This window comes from Chiloscyllium punctatum, chromosome 49, assembly GCF_047496795.1.
Source record: "Chiloscyllium punctatum isolate Juve2018m chromosome 49, sChiPun1.3, whole genome shotgun sequence".
In the NCBI taxonomy this organism is placed as follows: domain Eukaryota; kingdom Metazoa; phylum Chordata; class Chondrichthyes; order Orectolobiformes; family Hemiscylliidae; genus Chiloscyllium; species Chiloscyllium punctatum.
Window position 1 is genome coordinate 25,582,572 of NC_092787.1, and position 17,869 is coordinate 25,600,440.

Consider the following 17,869-nt stretch of genomic DNA (forward strand, 5'->3'; position numbering starts at 1 on the left):
CTGCCCCAGAGTTGCATTATAACATGGCCAAGCAGGCTGATTAAAAATAACTATTCTTCCTTAGGCATGGAGACTGAAACTGCACACAATTAATGTATAGTTTACATCGGTAAGAATTTTCTGAACCTGTATCAGCTGGGAGTCCATGATCTGTGAAGTGGTGAGTCCAGGCGGGTTCAGTTGGCTTTCATACATGAGGGGCTGATTTCCACCGATTGCTTGGTAATGAGACCCAGGCTGTGGTTTAACCATATCAGAAGCTGGAACAGCAGGGAACGCTGTGTATGGAGTTTTCAGAGGAGCCCCCGAGAGGACCATTGTGGATGGTTGAGACAGGCTGGGGTGCATGTACACTTGGGATCTGTGAACAATGATTTGAGTTTAATCGCAAGTGCAATTGACTAAAATCTTCACTTAATCAAATACTCAAGTGGAATAAACCTTCTTGATATCCCAATTTTCACAAGGTGATGCAATTAGCTACAATCCAAATTTAAAGCATGCTAATTTTAGAAAAAAAGCGACACAAAAAAAGAACAAACATTTTAAACCCCAAAGTTTAATTTGTGCATACAAAAATTAAATACCGCTATGGGTACCCAATGAACACAGTCCACCAATTTCTCAGCAACAAGCCCGAACAAGCAGACAAAACACGTCCAGAAACCCTAGCCACTCTTCCCTACATCAAAGACATCTCGGAAATGACCGCCAATCTACTCAAACCCCATGGCATCATGGTAGCCCACAAACCCACTAACACACTAAAACAGCAGCTAATAAACTTGAAAGACCATATACAGACAACGAACAAAACTAATGTCATTCACAAAATACCGTGCAAGGACTGTAACAGACACTACATTGGCAGAAAACTAGCCACCAGGATACATGAACACAGAATACATGAATACTAGCCACAAAAAGGCATGACCCTCTCTCACTAGTATCCTCACATATGGATGAGGAAGGACACCATTTCGACTGGGACAACACATCCAGCCTTGGACAAGCCAAACAAAGACATGCACGAGAATTCCTAGAAGCATGGCATTCCAGCCGGAACTCTATCAACAAACACATCGAATTAGACCCCCATCTACCACCCCCTGAGAAAAGGAACAGGAAGTGATTTCACCACAGGATAATAACATCACCAACCCAAAGAAATCCAAACATGTAAATAGTAAGCAGGAATTTTCAGCATTGCTTCGCCTGAGGCTCACTGAAGATGTTACCTAGTAAGGTAACGAAACGTCTGGAAATGAACCTTGCAGCTCAGCGAGCAAACCTACATCCAAATTTACTGAGTATCTGTAAAAATAGGGTAGTATGCATTGGTCCTTATAAAACAGAATCACTGGAGCCTCAACAATTCCCAACCATGCTGAAATGATTTAACTTGTACCTGAACGGTTGCATTGAACTGAACATTTCCTGGGACTGAGAGACGGGAAGTCCATTTCGCAATCCAAGGGGTGCCTGGGCTTGTAAGGAAGTGTGCATGGGAATTGGAATCTGATGTGTTGCGGCAGCCTAAAGAAAGGAAAGAGAAGTAAACAGCAGCTATGATAACAAACATCCAAGTTCAACAGGATAACCGCGCCCGGTCCCAACCCATCAGCAGTCTCCATGAAGTAGTCATGTTTTAATACTTTCAGTTACGCTGCAAGTACTGGTGTCTGCATTTTGTACAGGGTCGCGCTGTATCTCACTGATCAGCCATATCTCAGTAGTGCCAATGTTTCAGAACAATCACACATTCAGACTTATCGCAGCAGATGCTGGCACAAATTTCTCAAAATTTGAGTTAAAAATGCCGCTAAGTCAAAGGTATTTTCACAAAAAGATGTGAATGAAAACTTCACCCTTACCTGCGACAGTCCAGCTTGGAAACCTTGCTGTTGTGGAATTGATTGAGGGAGGAGACGGGTCTGACTGGCAAACACATGGCCATCCATATACAAAGGAGAAATATGACTCCCTGAAAAACCACACAGAAAAGGAGTATTTTCTATTTGTAGTGTCTAGGTACACTGTATGAATTAAGGAAATCAAAACAGAGGATTTTTAAAAATAGGGAATTATCTTTGTGAGAGACAATGTGATGCGCTTATTCTCTACAGACGATTCCTTTATACAAAATGGCTCAGGTTGTAAAGAATTTTCATTTTCACAAAGTGTTGGATCATTTTCTTTTGTAAATTAAACTGTGCATTCAATTGTTATGCAATATGCAGATTTTACAAGTACAGTCTGGGAAACCTATACTTTACTCAGAAATGGGAATAATGACGTTTGAAGTAAGCAGGTCTCTGAGTACATTTCATATCTTTTTAATCTCTTTTATTGTAGATCATCAATTAATTTTATTTACCCAAAGCAGCCAATAAGAACCAGTCACTGATGTGCAACATTAAATTGGAGAATCCATGTAGCTATTTTGCCATTTAATTCTATGATAAACTGATTAAACACATTCTAATAGAATAATCGTGCGAACAACTGATCTAATTAATAATGGAGATCATTTTCAAAAGCTGTCAAAAGGATATAATCCCAGTTAGTACAGAAGATTAAGATGTCACATACCTGGCAAAGACACTGAAGGTGCAACTGACACCATGGGCATAGGTGGTACAGAAGAACACCCAATTGAGCTGTAGCCTACCCCACTAGGAGGTCCTGTGTTGCATGGGGTCTGCGTACTTGTACTATTGCTGCCAGGAGAACTCTGTTCGGTAACATTAGGAGAATTTTCCCAGGCCTTACGGGCAGATTCCATCTGACCATATAAAGAAAATGGCATAACATTCAGCTTCCAAATACCACAATGGATCCAAATACATATTATCAGGTATCACTCAATGTCATTCGGGCAGCTTCAAAATTTGAAACATTCTCAGCTGAATGGATAGCTAATTAGCTCACCAGGTGAGAAAGAATTAACTCCACTCATCAAGTGGTACTAAAAATTATGCTTTTTAACCCTGTAGTAAGAGGTGAGCTACAAACCGGCAAAACACATTCAGATCATTCCTCTAAATTTTCACTGGTTAAAAACTAACAACATCAGAAATAGAGCCTTACAACTGGTATCTTTCAACATGGTACCACAATAATTCAGCACTAAATTAATCATGACCTTGCTAAAAACACCAAAAGTCTGATTTAAACACAAGGATTAAGAGCAGGAGTAAGCCATACAACCCCTTGAGGCTGCTGTGCTTTTCAATAAAATTGTGTCTAAATCTCTGTATCAACTCTATTTTTCTGTCCCCATCCCCATACTCTCTTTGGAATGTCCAAAACTCTGTCAATCCTGTCTTGAGTATACACAACGAATGAGCACCCACAGCTCTCTGAGGTTAGAGAATTCCAAAGGTTTATAACCCTCAGAGGAGAACTAGTTTTAATCTTTCATGGGATGCAATTGCTGCCTGCTGAACTAGCATTTATTGCCAATCCCTTGAGAAGGTAGTGGTGAGTTCCTTCTTGAACTGCTGCAGCCATTTAGTGCTGGTAGAGCCACAATGCTATTAGAGAGTTCCAGTGGCTGTGAAAGAATGACAATATAGTTCTAAGTCAGGATGGCGTATGACTTGCAGGGCTCATCTCAGTCTGAAAAGGCTGATCCCTTATCTTAAGGTTATGGCGCCTAGTTCCAGACTCCCCAGCAGATTAACAGTCTGTCACCTTCACCATTCATCCTTCAGATCTAGAAAACACAGGTCCATCCCACACAATCTCTCCTTGAAGGATGACCCCCCTCATTCTAGCAATCAATCTAGGACAATAATCATTACATTCCTTCTAAGATCTCTGTTAAGGAGAGCAAAATTGCTCAGATTACCCCAGGACTGATCTCAGTAAATCTCTAAATAATTGCAGCAAGACCTCCTCACTCTCATACCCCACCTACTTTTAATAAATTACATGCTATCTGCCATCCCAATTCTCTTTGCAATCACGTGCTTCTTTTCTGTAACTTGTCTACAAGAACTCCCAAAATCCTCTGAAAAATTTAATGGGTCATAATGTTTAAATTACAACTAGACGATTCAGAGGCAACGTCTCTTCTGCACAGAGAAAATAATGGAAATCTAGAATTCTTCCTCAAAAAACTACTGAAACCAAATTAACTGCATGTGTCAAAACAGAGGTGATTTCGTTAGATGAAGAGCATCAAGGCTTACAGAAGCAAGGCAGATAAATGGAATTTGATACAAATTAGTCATGATTTCACTGAATGATCGAACAGACTCAAACGTCCGAATGGCCTTTTGAATGAAAAGCACCAAGATCAGCCCGTTTTAAACCTGAGGCCCATCTAACCCAATCGGGGTACATCAATAAATTAAAGGTAAAGTGGAACCAAGGTGCCTGGTTTGAATTGTCAGGATTCTTAGGCCTCATAAGGCCAGATTGTTGCTTGGGCACTCCAAGGTTAATACAGACACAGTCTATGCAATTTAATGTGTGTCAGCCTGAAGTGATGCATTTTGGGTTAAACAACACGTAGAAGTTGCATAATCTAAATGATGTAATTTGAGAAGCAAGCAGAAGGATCCAGGAGTATACATTCACAAATCTTTGAATGTGTCATGACAAGTTTACAAGGAGGTTAAGAAAGCATATGGAATGCTTCGCTCTGCTAATGGGGCTTTGAATAACAAAAATAAAAGACAGATTAACCCCTTTCAAATCTCTGGTTAAGCTTCTGTTGAAGCTTTTTTGTACAATTCTAAGCAAAACACTTTAAGAATGGCAAGGCTATGGAGGTGACACCGAGGTGCTTTATCAGGACATCACCAATAATAAAAGACTTCAACTAAATGGAGAGAATGGGGAAACTAGGATTCTTCTCCCAAGAGCAGAAATCAAAATTTTGAGGTTTGATAGTGCAGGTAGATAGAAATGGTTTCTTCTAAACATGAGTAATTGTCAATAATTACACAGTGGTAATGATCCTGAATGTACGCCCCTAAAACCTTTTGGGAGGTGGAATCAGATTCCATAGAAACTTTGAAAGGGCATTTGAACAGAACTACTTTATTGTGTCATGAGGAAGATTCCAGGATTTGCAACCAAGCTGGAATCTATCAAAGGGGTGGCACAGGAAGAAATAACCAAATGGATGTCTGAACTGTAAGATTTTACGATTTTGAAGATCGGTAATCAGCTTTACACATTAACCTACCTTTAAAGTGAGGTCAGTGCTTGGAAGAGACACTGGAGTGAGGTTGGGACCCTGCTGCAGATGCTCCCTTCGTAGAATCGGGATTGATTGGCTCAGAGTAACCTGGAAAATAAGAGCCTGGCATTAAATAAAAAACTTGAAAAATATCTTTGCACCATATGCTGAGTTCCTTAAGTACTAACAGCTATAGAAAATTGTTCAAGTAATAGATTAGCCCATGCTTGCATATTAACGACCTTTTAACAGTTCAGAGAAACTTCAAGGACTGCTTAACAGTTGCCGGGTATATTCAAAACACGAATAAGAGGATAATGTATAATTGTTGTCTCTGCACAACAAGAAGCATGTGATCACAAAACAGCAAGTACAGAGATTTACAATATTGTTACCAGGAATGGAGAATTTTAGCTGTGAGGAAAGACTGGATGAGCTGGCAGCATTCATTTTGGAAAACAAAAGTAGCCAAAGGGAGATATAATTGAGGGACCCCAAAGAAGTGGACAGGAGGGCTGTTCCCCTTTATGTCAAGGTGAACAATTATTGGCACCAATTTAAAATAATTAAATAAATGGATCAAAGGATTGTTACGGAGAATCATTTCTTCTTCCGGAGTTTGCAGGAGTCTGGTGTTCACTAACTGAAAGGGTGATGGCAGCAGAAGCACTCATTACACTTAAAGTACTTGGGTATGGTCATGAAGGGAAGGCAATAGCCTAATGACATTACTGCTGGACTGCTGATCCACAGACCCAGATAATGTTCTGGGGTTGAAATCCTGCCACAGTAGATGGTGGAATTTGAATTCAATAATAATGAGTCTAATGAGGACCACTGTTGATTGATGGTAAAACCCATCCGGATCATTAATGTCCTTTAGAGAAGGAAATTACCATCCTTACCTCGTCTGACCCACATGTGACTCCAGACCCACAGCAATGTGATTAACTCTTAAATGCCATCAAGTAGTAAATGCTCAGCTAGCTAACACCACCCTCATCCCATGAATGAATTTTTAAAAAAAATAAAGTGCCACTATGTTCAAGACTAGCAAGAACTGGAAAGTGGTATTAGAGTGGATAGTTCTTTCAGAGTAAGTACAGACGTGCTGAGCTCCCTGCTGTGAGTTACTTTCAATTTGACTTGATTTTCTTGTGCCCACTTCTGGTAAAACCTTAATGATGCACTCTCTTCTTCTGGCCTCAAATACTGAAATATATAGATGACATAGCAACTGGAGATCCAAGAATATGGTCAGCAAGGTTCACGAAATGCTCAAGGGTCTAAATGAATGGTGTGAGGAAAAACAGTTTGCAGCTAAATCCTACCGAAAGCAATGGCATGCAAAAAGACTTTGGTAGACATCAGCATGTGTGCCTCGATATCAAATTAGTTATTAAATCCTAATGGAGGCAGAAGCCTCAAAGATGTAGGAGCATGCATGTTCGAGTAGACTTTTAAGTAGGATGTTTATTCTCGACCTTGCATCCCTTTCAGACTGACTGCCTATGACCTGTTGTTGATCTCCACTGGTTACATTTGCTCCTGGTCTCACATATGTGCACAAGCAATTCAGATTGAAAGTACAGACAAGCATGCACTGAAATTGACGTACCAGTCATACAACAAAGCCTTGCATATTGCAAAGCTTGGAACTCTATAAACAAGACCACTAAAGCTTTATAAAATCCTTTATGCAATCTAACTAACTTCAAAACTGGTCACCATCACCACCTCACCCAGCCGATCAATTACATTTATGCCCATAATGGTAGGGATGTCACGCCATTCCTTAGTTGGCTTAGTTCCGCAATTAAGTATTTAAGTGACGAAATCTATTGGTAATTCATCGCCTGTCATGAAGGAATGGTGCATTGGCTTGTGATTTTAACTTAATACTCCTCCTTATGGTCTACCATTTCTACGTAACCTCATGAATTTATTTGCCAACTTTTGTTATTAGAATCGTCACGTCCACATGTTTAAAATTGATTACTTAGTCTATAAATTTTACAAACTTTTGATGCAACTTATATTGCAATTCAGATTTTGGGCTATGAACAGGTTTCTTGAAGACTAACCTACGATAATATACTACTCACATTGTTAGCCAAAACATCCTGCAATTTGGTGATCGACTTGGAAACAGGATTTGGCACTGAATTCTGCGGCAAGTTGAAATCAGAATCCTAAAACAGCAACCAACAAACACTTCTCAGTTCAATCAAACACAATGCATCTTGAACACATCTGGTAAATTATCATTGACGCACACACTCATGGAAAAATTACAAGATTACCTGAACAATAACAGAGCTTATGTGACACAATGCAAGCTAACCAGGGAACTGACTATTACCGACTACTATACATGCAAGCTAAGTCAGAAATTTCCAATAAAAGTAAAATGCTAGATGCTAGAGATCTGAAATAAAAATGGGAAGTGCGAGAGAAACTCAGGTTTCTGTGGAAAGGTCAGGCATCTGCAGAAAGAGAAACAAAGTTAATGGTTCAAGTCCAAACATGACTGTTCTTTGAAACTGAAGGGGTCTGAAACATGATTTTTAGGCTGTTGACAGGATGAGAAGGAACAAATAGAAAAGGTAGTGAGGCTGCTCAAAGCAAAAGGGAAAGGGAGTGCTATTGGTGGTAGAGGAGAGATATAGAGTTACTATGAATGGTTGGTGGTAATAGTGGGAAATAGGTCAACTCTGCTGACAGTAAACCCATGACGGCAGTGGGCATTTTTCAGTCCCTTCAGTTCTGAAGCATCATCATATTGGAGACCAAATATTAACTCAGATTTCTCTCGTCACAGATATCGCTAGATGCGCTGAGTTTCTTCAGCACTTTCCTTTTATTTCAGATACTTTCTTAACTGAACTTCCAAATCAATCCTTTTGCAATGAACATTAAGATTGTAGCTCACATTTCGCCTGTCTATAGCCATCCAAATTGGTCCATTAGTAATAGACTTCAAGAGGATATAGCTGGTGAAACAAGGTGGAGACATAGCAGATGAAATTCAAAGGAGAAAGATTTGAAGTGATATATTTTGTTAGGAAAACTGAGATAGATCACAATAAATGGTCTAATTTTAAAGGGAGTACAAGACAGAACAAAAGATTAGCTTGGCCCAACCTAAAGAGCTGTGTCCACACAAGGTGCTCTAGGAAGGATGTGAAGGATTGGCTGATTGTACAGAAGATATTTAGGGGAATGATTCCAGATTCTGAGGAACTAGCTACATAAACAGACTCGAGATGCTGCGACTGCTCTCCTTAGAACACTTAAAAGATCAAAGGGCATTCGATTGTAGTTTAAAATCATGAAAGGTTTGGATAGACTATGTGAAAAGCAATTATTGCCTGTGACCGATGGGTTAGCAACTAGAAATTAAGGTGACAGAAAAATCAGAGGTTACATATGGAGACACATGATTTTAAAATAAAAGTGATGAGGATTTTGAATGCATTGCATGATGGGTTTGAGAATACTGATACAACAGTAGCCTTCAAGAAAGAACTAAATAATTCTGAAGTAGCTGGCTCAGACTTAATGGATGAAACAGCTTCCACCTGTGCTGCCTTATTCAACGATTCCAGGTGATAAATACCATGTAGTAGATGGTGATGCAATTGAGAAATTAATGAAATTGAAAAAAAAATTTAACTTAGATAAATCTAGTATTACACAAATAAAAGGAAAGTGCTGAAGAAACTGTCAGCAAGGCGACAATTTGGTAGACCTGAAGTCAGTTTAAAAAGAAAAGACCTTGGTATTTACAATCATTTTACATCAGTTCACATCCAAACAAACAAGAGTTAAAGGCTGCACTGCTTTTTTTAAGTTAACCAATTTCGCTTGTGTAAGAGATTATAGAAAGCCACGTCCCACTTTGCCTTCCTCACATAATGACTGAAACAAACTTCAGAAATGACAGCTATGAGAATTATATCCATCTCAAAACAACTTTATTACTCAGATAGGTTTTAATAGCTGTAGCTATTCATTTCTGAGACTTTCAGACTGATTGAGGAGTTTGAGGTAATGAAAGCACTATATCATCTCAATGAGATAGATGACATATAAAAAGGAGCTATAAGTGCAAGCAATGCAAGTAAGGAACAGGGAAATGTCAGTGGCTCTTCATTTCTCAGAAGACTATTGATCTAGTAAACCAACTGCAGACTTGTGCAGCACATGTTGATTTATAGCGGACTTCCAAATGCCCAAATGACATAATATTCAAGACATATTAGAATCAAAACGTTAACACTGTTTCTCTCTCCACAGATGCTGCCAAACCTACTGAATTTCTACAGCACATCATATTCTTGTTTAGGCTGCACTTGTTGCTAATGTCCCTGCAAAATGCAATACCATGTGGACAGGAGCAAAATCAAAAGCAGAATGTTGCCTTTAAATGTTCATCAACCAATAGCGGTTGGGAACAAGAAATTAGCATGGCAATTATGGTAAAAGAGAAAGTCGTAAAGTCATAGAGACGTACAGCACAGAAACAGACCCTTCGGTCCAACTCGTCCATGCCGACCAGATATCCCATCCTAATCTACTCCCATTTGCCAGCACTTGGCCCACATCCCTCCAAACCCTTCCTAATCACATGCCCACCCATTTACCCATTTAAATTATGTAATTGTACCAGCCTCCACCACCTCCACTGGTACCTCATTCCATACATGCACCACCCTCTGTGAAAACATTGCCCCTTAGGTCTCTTTGATATCTTTCCCCTCTCACCCTAAACCTTAGCTCTCTAGTTCTGGACTCCCCCACCCCAGGGAAAAGACCTTGTCTATTTATTCTATCCATGCCCCTCATGATTTTCTAAACCTCTATAAGGTCACCCCTCAGCCTCCGACACTCCAGGGAAAACAGCCCCAGCCTATTCAGCCTCTCCCTACGTCTCACATCCTCCAACGCCGGCAACATCCTTATAGATCTTTTCTGAACCCTTTCAGATTTCACAACATCCTTCCAATAGGAAGGAAAGCAGAATTACACGCAATATTCCAACAGTGTCCTAACCAATGTCCTGTATAGCTGTAACATGACCTCATAACTCTTATACTCAAATGCTCTGACCAATAAATGAAAGCATACCAAACGACTCTACTTTCAAGGAGCTATGAACCTGCACTCCAAGGTCTCTTTGTTCAGCAACACTCCCTATGACCTTATCGTTAAGTGTATAAGTCCTGCTAACATTTGCTTTTCCAAAATGCAGCACCTCACATTTATTAAATTAAACTCAATCTGCCACTCCTCAGCCCACTGGCCCATCTGATCAAGATCCTGTTGTTATCTGAGTTAACCTTCTTCACTGTCCACTACACCTCCAATTTTGGTGTCATCTGCAAACTTACTAACTGTAACTCTTATGCTCACATCCAAATCATTTATGTAAATGATCTAAAGTCATGGACCCAGCACCGATCCTTGTAGCACTCCACTTGGTCACAGGCCTCCAGTCTGAAAAACAACCCTCCACGACCACCCTCTGTCTTCTAACTTTGAGCCAGTTCTGTATCCAAATGGCTAGTTCTCCCTGTCTTCCGTGAGATCTAACGTTGCTAACCAGACTTCCATGAGGAACCTTGTCGAACGCCTTACTGAAGTCCATATAGATCATGTCTACTGCTTTGCCCTCATCAATCCTCTTTGTTACTTCTTCAAAAAACTCAATCAAGTTAGTGGGGCATGATTTCCCACACACACCATTCTGACTATCCCGAATCAGTTCTTGCCTTTCCAAATACATGTAAATCCTGCCCCTCAGGATTCCCTCCAACAACCTGCCCACAACTAATCTTTTGTTCATTGACACCTTGTAAACTGTGAAATGAGGAACCAGGGATTCTCTCAGTCAACAGGATTAATGTTGTGACAAATAGCATAGGATTCGAGTTCTTTCACTCAAAGAATGCGACTGCCTTGTCTGGATGTAGCAAAAGTTTACTTCGAAATGAGTCAATTCACAAGTGTGGGCCAACGCAGCACTGCATGATAAAAGCTTTAATGCCATGGAGGTTTCTTCCATACATGTGGTAAACTTGCTTGTTGCAAATCATGGTGACCATATTAATAACTGTGCCTTTTCTTGGGAGTGGTAAGCGACATTCTACTTTATTTAACATAATGAATGGGTTTAACAAGGTTGAAATGAAGTGAATGTTTCCACCTGTTGGGAATCCAAAACCAAGAGGCTTGATACTAGTTAGTTACAAATAACTTTAATCGAGAAATTTCTTTGCTGAGATTAGATAGACTGGAACCACAGAAAGTTACTGAGACAAACAACTTAGATACATTGAAATGGAAACTAGACAAGTAATTGAGAGAAAAGGAAATAGAAAGATATGTTGAAAGGCTGTTACAAGATAGTGGGAATGGGAGGAGGCTCACTGAATATAAACACAAGAACAGATTGGCTGGACTAAATGCCCTGTTTCTGTGCTGTCTCTGCTACTTTATGTGCCACACTGGATATCCTTCTTGCTCTCTAAGTTTGCTATTAACACCTACTGCTGAACAGAAATGAGTTTGTAACTCAAGTCAGTGAAATATTACGAAACTGTTATTCTGTGACTTCACTGGTCAAGTCAGTTAAAGCAAATGCTACACACACCAGTCTTATTTTTACAATTTACAATGTTGGTTATCCAATGAAAATTACCTTTGGGCTCACTCCAAACTCGATTGGGGGAACTGGGATGACAGCGTCTACATGTAAGTCCAAACCTGACTTGGTGTTTGGTCTGCTGTCAGCTGCATTGGTTGAAGTGATGCCACCATCACTGCGCTCTACTCCCTCTGGTTCCAGGCACTCCTTAGCCTTCTTGTTTTTCAGAGACCGTTCATTTCCTATTGGTCCTGGCTTGTGGTCCTTATTCTGTCCAGCGGCTGGCTCTGAAATCTGAGCAAAATAAAACAAATTAAAACACTTCCTCCTGTGGGAAAAACTGGGCAGCTCTTTGAATACAGGGTCGAGATTAACTATGGAAGAACATCAACCTCGGAATAATCAAATCTGCTTTCCACCCAAAGGCAATCTGGAATCAAGGTGAAATAATATAAAAAATGGGTTAGAAAGAATATATGTGTTTATAAATTACCTTGTAACTTGTTTCAGGACATATCAAAGTGCTTCACATTTAACTATTTTATTTCATGGGTATATGAGAATCATTGAGTTGAACATAGCAGCTAAATAATGCATCGCAAAACGCAGTTACCTATCAATTGTATTCTTGAATCAATCTATCCTAGGCAACAGCACTAGATTCTCTGAACATCCCCCCTAATAATTTCACCAAAAAACAAATCAAACAGCATTTTGAAAAATCCTCTGCCATTCTGGGGGCTCCCAGATTATGATTTCCTAACTTGCCTCAATTCCGAGCCCGACTGTCAAATTTCACAGTAACCATCAGTGGGCTTCCTTCCTCCATCAATAGCCTCAGCCTGCTTTTGTTTCTTTCTGAACTCCTGTTACAGTTCCAACTTCTTTCTTTGTGCCACTGTACAAACATTTGATCTTTCTGCATGGCAGAGCTGGGTGCAACCAAAATGTGTGTGGTTTGTCGGTGACAGGAAAGCCATTTCCAACTGCTTTCAGATCATTGCTGTGCCCTATCTAAAGGCCAGAGTTCATGGCTAACAAGAACTAAGAATCCAGCACTATGAAATGATTTTGATATACTGCCTTACCTTGTTCTCCGGTCTTGTTGGCTTTTGGCGTTGTTCCTTGGGATCATCTGTTTTCCCATTTGATTTATCAACTGATGTGTCTGTGCTAGTTCCATTGATTTCAGTGATTACACCTCCCTCTGGCTTGAGTGCACCGTAAGGTGAGCTTCGCTGAGATGAAGTTGCAGATGAACCTTGGGAATCAGCACTCAGTTCGACTCCGCTGTCAGGCTGACTTGCCTTAAAACTCTGCAAGATGGAGTAGTCGAATGGTTGGGATGCCTGGGCATGCACCAAACAGCAATCATGCATCTCATATACTTAGATAATTAGCTTTATTCAAATAATTCACTGTATTAGCATATTTTAATATATTAACTATGCTGCCTTTTTGAAAAGGTCAACAGAGGATGGCTTGAGTCATTAACTGCACAGAAGAACCAGCAACATTGCACTATATCACCTGCTGGCATGACACATTGAGATAGAATGCACAACATTTGAAAAAATAATCCTTGCTGAGAGATATTTAAAAACAAACTCCATTAATCTACAGAGACCCACCTTATGGCCACAGTACTACAGTCATATACTTATTTCTCCCAAGGGTGTTTACAATGTTGGATTTTTGTACATGTCAAACTGGGGATGGGTGGCTGGTTTTGTTCCCTCATGACAATAAAGAAGCTTACTGAGAACCTACAGCCACCTAGCAACTTATACAGTGATTCCTCTGGTGTCAACATTCATAGGTTGGCAGTTAGAACTGAGACAAGGGAACTCTCCTTACTCAGAGGATCTTAAGTCTTTGGAATTTTCTAGCCCAGAAGCCTGTCGTGACTCAGTTGCTACTGATATTCAAGATGGAGGTCAACAGATTCTGAACACTAAATAAAAATGTGATACAGAGGACAAAAGGTGGAAAAAAGTGGTGCCTAGGTAGATTAGCTATGTATATTTTTGAATAGTAAAGGAGACTCAAAAGACAGAATGGTTTGCACTGCCTACTATTTTCTAAATATTTAAAATGACCAGATCTAGCGAATTCTACTTACTGTTGTAAGATTTGAACATACAATCTTTGACTACCATTTTACTGTATTACCTGGTATTAAATGCAAACTAAAACTTTGCAAAAACCTCCTGGGTCATAAACACATTTTGGTAAAATACAGTGTTCTCAACTATTTAAAAACAGCATTTTGATAGTCTGATGAGAGAAGTTGGCAATTTATGAAAGTACCTCAGTACATGCAGATTCAGATCCTGTAAATGAGTTCAGAGGTTTCACCCATGTGTCACCATTGGCAGGTTGAACAGGAACAGCTGTGAAAAGAGACAAACCAGCATTTCTGGAACTTTTCTTGTTGATTCTTTTATGGGATGGGTGCAATAACAGCAATGCTAACGTTTGTTGCCCATTCATTACTGCTCGTGAACTGAGTGGCTAGATGGGCCACTTCAGAGTGAACCACGTTATTGTGGATCTGGAGTCACATATAAATCAGACCGGAAGAAGATGGCAGATTTTCCTTCCCTAAAGGGCACCAGTTAACTAGGCGGATTTTATGACAAGCCTTGCTATCTTTTATAATCCTACATTTATTAATTGAAAGCAATTTACATGTATAAACATAAACAGAATTTGCAAAGAAGCTGAACATGGTGAAGATCAAGACCTGAACTGTCTGTTGCCATTACATTTTTATTAACTGACTTAAAGTGCTTATTTATTTGTGCACTGGAGAAAAATACAACCGTACTTTGTGCGGTTTACAAAAACAATTGCACAACAGTCTCACGAATGGATGACCTCCTGTGCTCATAAATACAGTACAGTTGGTGTTTCGTACTGAGAGCATGAGGATTATGAAACCAATTGATCTCTTTAGTTGGTATATCAGTGAATCTGTGTCCTCATATCCCTCTCCTTGAGTACAAGTGATGGAAGGGTCAGAAGGATCTATTGGAGCATCATTTATACCAACAAAATGAAGCTGTATAACCAGATTTCTTCAAATCCTATTCTAAAGTTTCTTGAATGGTTAAGCCTTGCAAACAAGCAGGAAACACTCAACAGATCTGATAGCATCAATAAGCAGAGAAAAGCATGTAACATGTCAGGTCTATGGCATTCTGTCATGTGTAAGTTTGGAAGTCATCAACAAAGCTCTGTTTCTCTCTCCACTAACACTGCCTGACAATTCAGCGTGTAGCATCTTCCATTCAGACCTCTGTGACCACTTTCATCTCTGAAATAAGCTGCAAATTATTAGGTGGTCTACTGCCAACCAGGCTTTGCATGGACAGTACTTTAGTAACCATCTTACTTGCACTGGAGTTTTCCCAAATCTCTGTTCCTAGACTATTGGCCTGCCCCTTGGAGAAGGAATTATCCTCTGGCTGTTCAGTGACCAAATTAGAGAGCTGCTGCTTTTTGACAAATCGAGGAGGAATCTTGGATGAAGATGTCCAGCTCTTTTCATTCCTGTTTTTACCAGGTGCCTGCAAAGAATAGAAGTGAGAATTATGTATGAAACGTTAAGTAACCCCAAATTCCCATCATCTTATACAAACATAAACATTACTAATTCATGGAAAGCATTCCACATTAACGCATCCAACTTGAGGAGAAAAATCTTGTGTTGTTTTCGCTTCTGCAAAAGATTTGTTTAAAAAAAACATCCAGAATTAACTCTGGTGACCTTATTCAAACTCTCTCCTTGTCTCACTCTCCTATCCCTGTTATGCTTGAAAACTTACAACTTTGTGGGCAGGCATGGTGGCACAGTGGTTAGCACTGCTGTCTCACAGCGCCAGAGTCTCAGGTTCAATTCCCGCCTCAGGCGGCTGTCTGTGTGGAGTTTGCACATTCTCCCCGTGTCTGCGTGGGTTTCCTCCAGGTGCTCCGGTTTCCTCCCACAATCCAAAAATGTGCAGGTTAGGTGAATTGGCCATGCTAAATTGCCCGTAGTGTTAGGTGAAGGGGTAAACGTGGGGGAATGGATCTGGGTGGGTTGCGCTTCGGCGGGTCGGTGTGGACTTGTTGGGCCGAACAGCCTGTTTCCACACTGTAATCTAATCTAAAAAAAACTGCTCTGAGTCCAGGATGTATCTAAATTAAATTTACTACCTTCCTGTTTAAATCCTTCACAGGTCCCTCCAACTCAATTCTGAAAACATCAACATTTGTACAACCCTTTGAGATCTCTGCATCCCTCCATTTCTGGTTACTTGTGCTTCCTCAATTTCCTTCTTTCCACCACTGGCTGCTGCCTTATGCTTAGACACCTACAAGCTCTGGAACTCTATCTCTGCTTCTCTCCCATCCTTTAACATCTTCCTTAAAACCAATTATTTTTTGACCAAATCATTTCAGCCTCGGGCCTGGGATCTTGCTATATGGTTTGGTGTTAAAGTTCATCTGAGAATGATCTTATGTATACCCTGGTATATATTAAGAGTGTTATATCAATAGAACTTGTTGCAACTGTATACGAAGTCTCTCTTTTAGATTCTTGATATTGCACTAGTCCACTTTAACGTCACATATATAACGTGCACTTAGTGATTGCTCCAGCTCATTTTGAGCAGGGGCTTGTATAGTATTGCGTGAGCATTTGGAGCAATCTCACCTGCTGCACTCCCAGTGATACCTCACTCTGCTCCTGCAACCAAACCCACCCACTTGCAGCCCTTTTCATTCTATTTCTCTCTCTCACTGACCACTCCTGACCACTACCCCTTGCAGGAAGAAAGGATATGATGAGCAAAAAAGCCAGCAGCAGAGGGCAATGAAGAGCATGCAAGTTTTTTTTTAAAATTATCGATTTAAATGGATGTTGATTAGGTTAGCACTAATTGTCCTTAGGAAAGCGGCAATGAGCTAGATAGAGCAGACTGACTTAACACACTATTGTTTTTAAATATATTTAACTTCAAAAATTATTTCCTTTAGAATGTAAGAATTTAATAATTACAATTAATATGTAATATAGGCATTTAAAATGAATTAAATAATTGGGAGGGAGGAGGGCATGAAGGACATTAAATAGGAAGATAGCAAATTTAAATTGAATGTAATGGCGGACTAGGAGCCATTGTACAGTAAATTATATGTTTGTTTGTTATTGAGAGCATGTGGATTATGAAGTCAATTGATCTCTTTAGTTGGTATATCAGTGAATCTGAGTCCTCATATCCCTTTCCTTGAGTACAAGAGATGGAAGGGTCAGAAGGATCTATTGGAGCATCATTTATACCAACATAATGAAGTTAAGTCTTTCAATTTACAGGGTATTTTTTTAAAACTTTTTTCTGATGAATGAATAAGGTGCTGCAACACTTATCTACTGTTTTATATTGGATGCAACAGAAATTGCTTAAGGTTGCCTCAAATAAAGTTTTATTTTCAGATGGCAAATACATAAACTTGAGGATCAACTGTATCAATGTAAGCTCACTGAATAAAAGAGGGAAGGTTTAAAATTCTTACTACAATAGTGCTGCTGTATGACGTCTCAATGAAATGTAAAATGGACATCCACCAAGTCCCAGCAATGGTATAAAACGTGAAAGACTACCGCAGCTTCTACTATATCCCGATATGATGCTGAAGCAAACCCCCATACCTGCGATGTCTGCTCTTTCTTCCTGCGTTCTTCCTCAAGCAAACGGCGGTGTTTTTTTGAGATTACTTCAGTGAATCCATCATTCACAGTTGACACGGACTGCTGCTCCTCCACAGCTACAGCTGGGTGATCATCAATAATGACAACACCTTAAAGAAAGAAAATTCATCAGGTACTTCAATCAGCATTCAGGTTATTGCTTAGGTAACAGAGACTTAAAAAAATCACTGCACCTTCCTCATTAGTAATAACAGTATGCTGACTTCCTTTGCTCAGCTGTTCTGTGAATGACAACAGTGTGAGGTCTAGTCGTGTCTCAGTGGGTGGT

At 39.9% G+C, this 17,869-nt stretch overlaps 1 protein-coding gene and 2 non-coding genes across 11 annotated transcripts in view; all 3 read right to left on the reverse strand.

Moving 5' to 3' along the window:
* prrc2b (proline-rich coiled-coil 2B) overlaps positions 1–17,869 on the reverse strand; it is an 80,160-nt gene that overhangs the window by 19,527 nt on the left and 42,764 nt on the right. For 6 of the 9 annotated variants that reach the window (XM_072565941.1, XM_072565938.1, XM_072565937.1 and 3 more), the window contains 11 exons: positions 17,542–17,690; positions 15,241–15,415; positions 14,154–14,236; positions 12,932–13,192; positions 11,898–12,137; positions 7,300–7,386; positions 5,201–5,302; positions 2,593–2,785; positions 1,875–1,984; positions 1,409–1,536; positions 127–361 (listed from right to left, as the gene is read on the reverse strand). In XM_072565941.1, coding sequence (XP_072422042.1) covers positions 127–361; positions 1,409–1,536; positions 1,875–1,984; positions 2,593–2,785; positions 5,201–5,302; positions 7,300–7,386; positions 11,898–12,137; positions 12,932–13,192; positions 14,154–14,236; positions 15,241–15,415; positions 17,542–17,690 — 1,763 coding nt within the window. The remainder of the gene's footprint in view (positions 1–126; positions 362–1,408; positions 1,537–1,874; positions 1,985–2,592; positions 2,786–5,200; positions 5,303–7,299; positions 7,387–11,897; positions 12,138–12,931; positions 13,193–14,153; positions 14,237–15,240; positions 15,416–17,541; positions 17,691–17,869) is intronic. The other 3 variants (XM_072565940.1, XM_072565939.1, XM_072565942.1) reach the window with 2 other exon arrangements.
* Positions 14,807–14,893, reverse strand: LOC140469709 (small nucleolar RNA SNORD62). The gene has a single exon (XR_011956216.1). It is a non-coding gene; the product is annotated as a small nucleolar RNA SNORD62 (small nucleolar RNA).
* Positions 17,085–17,171, reverse strand: LOC140469708 (small nucleolar RNA SNORD62). Its single transcript, XR_011956215.1, has one exon. It is a non-coding gene; the product is annotated as a small nucleolar RNA SNORD62 (small nucleolar RNA).